Source organism: Rhodamnia argentea, chromosome 6 (assembly GCF_020921035.1).
Source record: "Rhodamnia argentea isolate NSW1041297 chromosome 6, ASM2092103v1, whole genome shotgun sequence".
NCBI lineage: Eukaryota > Viridiplantae > Streptophyta > Magnoliopsida > Myrtales > Myrtaceae > Rhodamnia > Rhodamnia argentea.
In genome coordinates, this window is record NC_063155.1 from 15,372,130 (window position 1) to 15,376,793 (window position 4,664).

Genomic DNA, 4,664 nt, shown 5'->3' on the forward strand with positions numbered 1-4,664 from the left:
TTTTTCCCCTACCCCCACGACGCCAGAGACCGAGTGCCTATCATATTGACAGCCCTCGCTCTGATCCAAACACAGCCAAAGCAAACTTCCCTGAGAGATAGAAAGCATTTGGTATCTGTGGCGTTTACAGATCCTGCAATGGAGAAAGGGACGAATTCACGGGCGTCATCCGGACCTTCGTATGAGGTTTTTCTAAGCTTCCGAGGAGCAGACACCCGTCATCAATTCACCGACTGTCTTTACCATGGCATGGTTGATGCTGGGATCATCGTCTTTAGGGACAATGAATCCCTCCATGTCGGTAAGGAAATTGGCGGTGAACTTCTACAAGCAATTCAGAACTCCGAGATCTATGTTCCTATATTCTCCAAGAATTATGCTTCAAGCCGTTGGTGCCTCCGAGAGCTCGCACATATGGTCGACTGCACCTCGAAATCGAATGGGAACAAAGAGATTCTGCCCATCTTCTTGGATGTGGAACCTGAAGATGTCAAGCTCAAAACAAACTTGTACAGACAAACCCTTTCAAAGCGCCAGAAGACGTCGTGCCCTGAAGTAGAGTCATGGGAAAAGGCTCTCACTGAGGTGGGCAGGATAAAGGGATGGAACTGGAAGAAAGATCAAGGGTAAATGTCTTAAACTTTTCAACTGTCATGTGTAGATTTCTTTTCCTGGTGAAAGTATAGTTTATATTCATCTAGTCCATCTATAAAATTTTTAAGTGGTGGTCGGCGGCCACTATCGCTACTGTCATAGGCCACTATAGAGGGGGACTGGCGAGGACGTAATTCTCACTTGCAGTGGCCAATAGCGGGCTCTGTCGGTGGTATCGCTGCAATAGCTCCAGTCAATGGCACTATTGTGGTGGTCGCATGGCCACCCCGGTGACTGGAGAATTGGGGCAAGGCCCACTGAAGATGGGAGAGGAGAGAGATTGGCAAAAATCAAATATTAGTGTATGGACTTTTTTTTTTTTTTTTTTGCGGAATCCTCTGTGTGAGGGCAGTTTAGGCACCTTGGGAGTAGATTTACAATATAAAAGTTTTCCCTGACATGGTTGTTACCTTGTGGCAGCCAAGGAGATCTTATACATTCGGTAATTCGAACAGTTTCGGCTAAGCTGAAGATGACACATGAAAATGTGACTGAACATCTAGTTGGAATTGGTGATCGTGTAGACGCTATAATCAAAATGTTGGACGTGGGATCCGACAGTGTACGATTTTTGGGAATCCATGGAATGGGCGGTGTTGGCAAAACAACCCTTGCTAAGGTCATCTTCAACGAACTATCTTCTTACTTTGACCGATGTTGTTTCCTTGCAGACGTTCGGGAATCATCAAAAGACAATAATGGTAAGGTAAAGTTGCAAAAACAATTGTTATCCAACCTCCTTGGTTCTCATTCTGTGGACCAAATTGATCACGTGAATGATGGGATCAACATGATGAACAAGGGAGTACTTACAAAAAAAAAAGTTCTCATTGTTCTAGATGACGTGGATGACAAAGAGCAATTCAAAACTTTAGCAGGAAAATACAATTGGTTCGGTTCTGGTAGCGGGATTATCGTAACCACTAGGGACCAAAGTGTCCTAATGATTGAGGGAGAAGCAACAAGTGAAGGCCTTGTAAAAAAGTTTGCAAACATTTTGACGTACGATGTACAGGAAATGGAATTTGGTCATGCTCTTAAGCTTTTCAGTAGGCATGCCTTCAGAAGAGACTCTCCACCGGATCATTGCGTCTCCCTTTCCAAAGACATTGTCCATACTTTGGGAAATCTTCCTTTAGCTCTTGAGATTACAGGATCATCCCTTAACAGTAAACCCGAAGCGTTATGGGTAGACACATTGAAGAAGCTACAAGAAGCTCCTCCCATGGGAGTCCAAAGAAAATTGATGATATCTTATGAAAGGTTAGATTATGCACAAAGGCAAGTATTTTTGGATATAGCTTGTCTCTTCGTATATAGGGATAAAAGATATCCTTTCTACGTGTGGGATGCCTGTGGATACTACCCACACGATGCCCTTGAAGTCCTTGTTCTCACGTCCTTGATAAAAATCGAAGACGGCAATACTATCTGGATGCATGATCAAGTGCGGGACCTCGGAAGAGAAATCGTCCGTCAAGAGAATTTCAACGATCCTTGTGAGCGTAGCAGAGTGTGGAATCCCGAGGAAGCTCTGAGCATTATGAAGCGGAAAGAGGTAAAAAAAGAGGACCAACAATTGATTTTTCCGTGATTTGTTGAAGACTAATCTTGCGAAAGAAAAAGTAAATCGCTATTAGCGCTTGAAATTGTTTGCTTTTGACTTCCACATGTGGATTTTTTTGTGTGTCCATTGTTAGGGAAGTACGAAAATAGAAGCACTCTCACTGGGATGGCTTGATGATGATGAAGACCGGATTCAAAAGCATGATGAATTTGCTAATTTACGAAACGTGAGGTTCCTTGAAGGGGATGGGCTTATCCTTGTTGGAGACTTCAATAATCTTCTCTCCAATTTAAGATGGCTTTCTTGGAGTTGTTACTCTGACTAGTTTGAGGCAACAAATTTTCATCCGACTAATCTAGTCGTTCTTGACCTTTCATGCAGCAATATTTCAGAGGAATGGGATGGCTGGAACCAAATCAGAGTATGATACGAGCCCCACTCCTTGCATAAACATATTGTTTCTTTTGTAATTTTTTTTCCCTTATAGGCCGTTTCTTAATATATATATTTATCAAATTGTTTTGCAGGAGGCAAGTAAACTAAAAGTAATAGATCTCAGCTACTGTTGTCACTTAAAGAGAACACCTAATTTATCTTCGTGGGTGTCCTTAGAGAGATTGATTCTTCGAGGCTGTCGTAAGTTAATTGAAATTGACCCATCCATTGGTAAATTAAAGCTCCTAACTACTTTGAACTTGGTAGGCTGTGTTTCTCTTCTAGAGTTGCCTAAAGAAATAGAATGTCTACACGCATTGATAGAGATTGTCACGCCTCATTGGAGATATGGGCTTCGAACGTGTGGCAATTTGCAATCACTGTGGACCTTTGATGTACCAAATGAGAAGATCAGAAAATTGCCATACTGCCTTGGAGAAATAGTGAAAATGAGGCGGTTGGATTTATCTAAGTGTACAAACATAAAGGAACTTCCGGACTCGATTGGGAAATTACAATCATTAGTCGAGTTGGATTTGTCGTGGACAAGTGTTGGTCACCTACCTGATTCAATTGGCAATCTAAAGCAGCTGAAAGTACTTAGGATGAGCTGCATAAGTGGGATAAGAAAATTGCCAAGTGCGATCGTGCTGTTGGAGAAGCTTGAAGAGTTAGATGCTAGTCATTGTTACAACTTGACCGGCGAAATCCCGGAAGAATTTGGGAGGCTATCCTGTTTGAGGATCCTAGACTTGTCAAATACACATGTATGCAGATTACCAACCACCATGAGTCGCCTCTCTAATCTCCAAATACTGAAGCTAGATCCATGTCCTGAGCTCAAACAGTTGCCGGTGCTTCCCCCAAGTTTGACTTATCTGAGTTGGGCCCCTACTAATGGATGGAATTACTTCTTAAGCTTGACTACATATGAGCAGGAGACAGTCGCTGCTCTTCCCACTGGCATTGGTGCCCTATCTCAGCAGGAAACATTTGTCACTGCTCTTCCCCGTAGCATCAGTACCCTGTCTCAGCTGGAAACACTAACATTGTCCTGCAAAAACATGCAATTTCTCCCCCAGCTCCCTTCTAGTTTAAGAGAGTTACGACTTCGAGATCTGGCGATGGCACAATCGCCGGATTTTTCCAATTTGAAAAAATTGTCAATCTTGACATTCTTTGGTTGTTCGATGCCAGAATTCCCTGGAATATTTGATGCGGAGTTGGATGTCCTTGGTATGGAATTCTGCAAGTTCAGAAAATTGGACGCACTGTTTCAGTTGGAAATGAAAAGATTGAGATCTTTAAAGATGTCTTGGTGTTTCCTCCCAGAAGAACTTGATCTGTCGCGCATGAAGAATCTGCAAGACGTAATTCTGTGTAATTGCGAGTTGTTAGTCCAGATTCGTGGCCTTGACAAACTGGAATCGCTTTGCTTCTTATGGGTTGACAATTGCAGTTCCATGGAGAGTACGTTAGACCTATCGAAATTGAAAAGGTTATGGAAGCTCAGAATAGCAAATTGTCCAAAGCTAAGAAGTATCGAAGGCCTAAACCAGTTGGAATCTCTAAAGGAGTCGACGGTTTTAAATGTTGGAGAGTCAAATTTGAATTTAGAATAATCCTATTACTAGGATACCTCTCAGGCTTTGTTGATGTCATGATGATACGTTTTATAAGTTCAGCAGATCCGCACACTCTCGGATTGTCCGGAAATTATGATGTTCTGTCTATGAGTAAGTCTGAACAGGACTTGATTGTTGTACTTATTGTGGTCCTTTTTTTTTTTTTTTTCTGTGTATAAGAAGGTTTCCCCATGACAAATATTGACAGCAATTTTGGCCCCATTAAGATTGGGAGGCCATTGGAAGGTATATAGAGTAGTACGTTGAGAAGCGCGGCACATGAACTCGACCAAGAATGACTTCGTCCTGGAAACTACAGCTCAGAAACTGTGCGAGCTCCTCCGACGAGAGACCATGAGGAGCACTGCAAAGACGCGGTGTGA

The 4,664-nt window shown here is 42.6% G+C and overlaps 1 protein-coding gene across 1 annotated transcript; it reads left to right on the forward strand.

The window, feature by feature from the left end:
- LOC115748351 (disease resistance protein L6-like) lies at positions 1-4,664 on the forward strand. Its single transcript, XM_048280657.1, has 6 exons — positions 1-626; positions 1,075-2,212; positions 2,355-2,529; positions 2,924-4,026; positions 4,116-4,195; positions 4,601-4,664. Exons 1-6 carry the CDS (start codon positions 139-141, stop codon positions 4,662-4,664), a joined length of 3,048 nt encoding a protein of 1,015 aa, XP_048136614.1. The 5' UTR covers positions 1-138.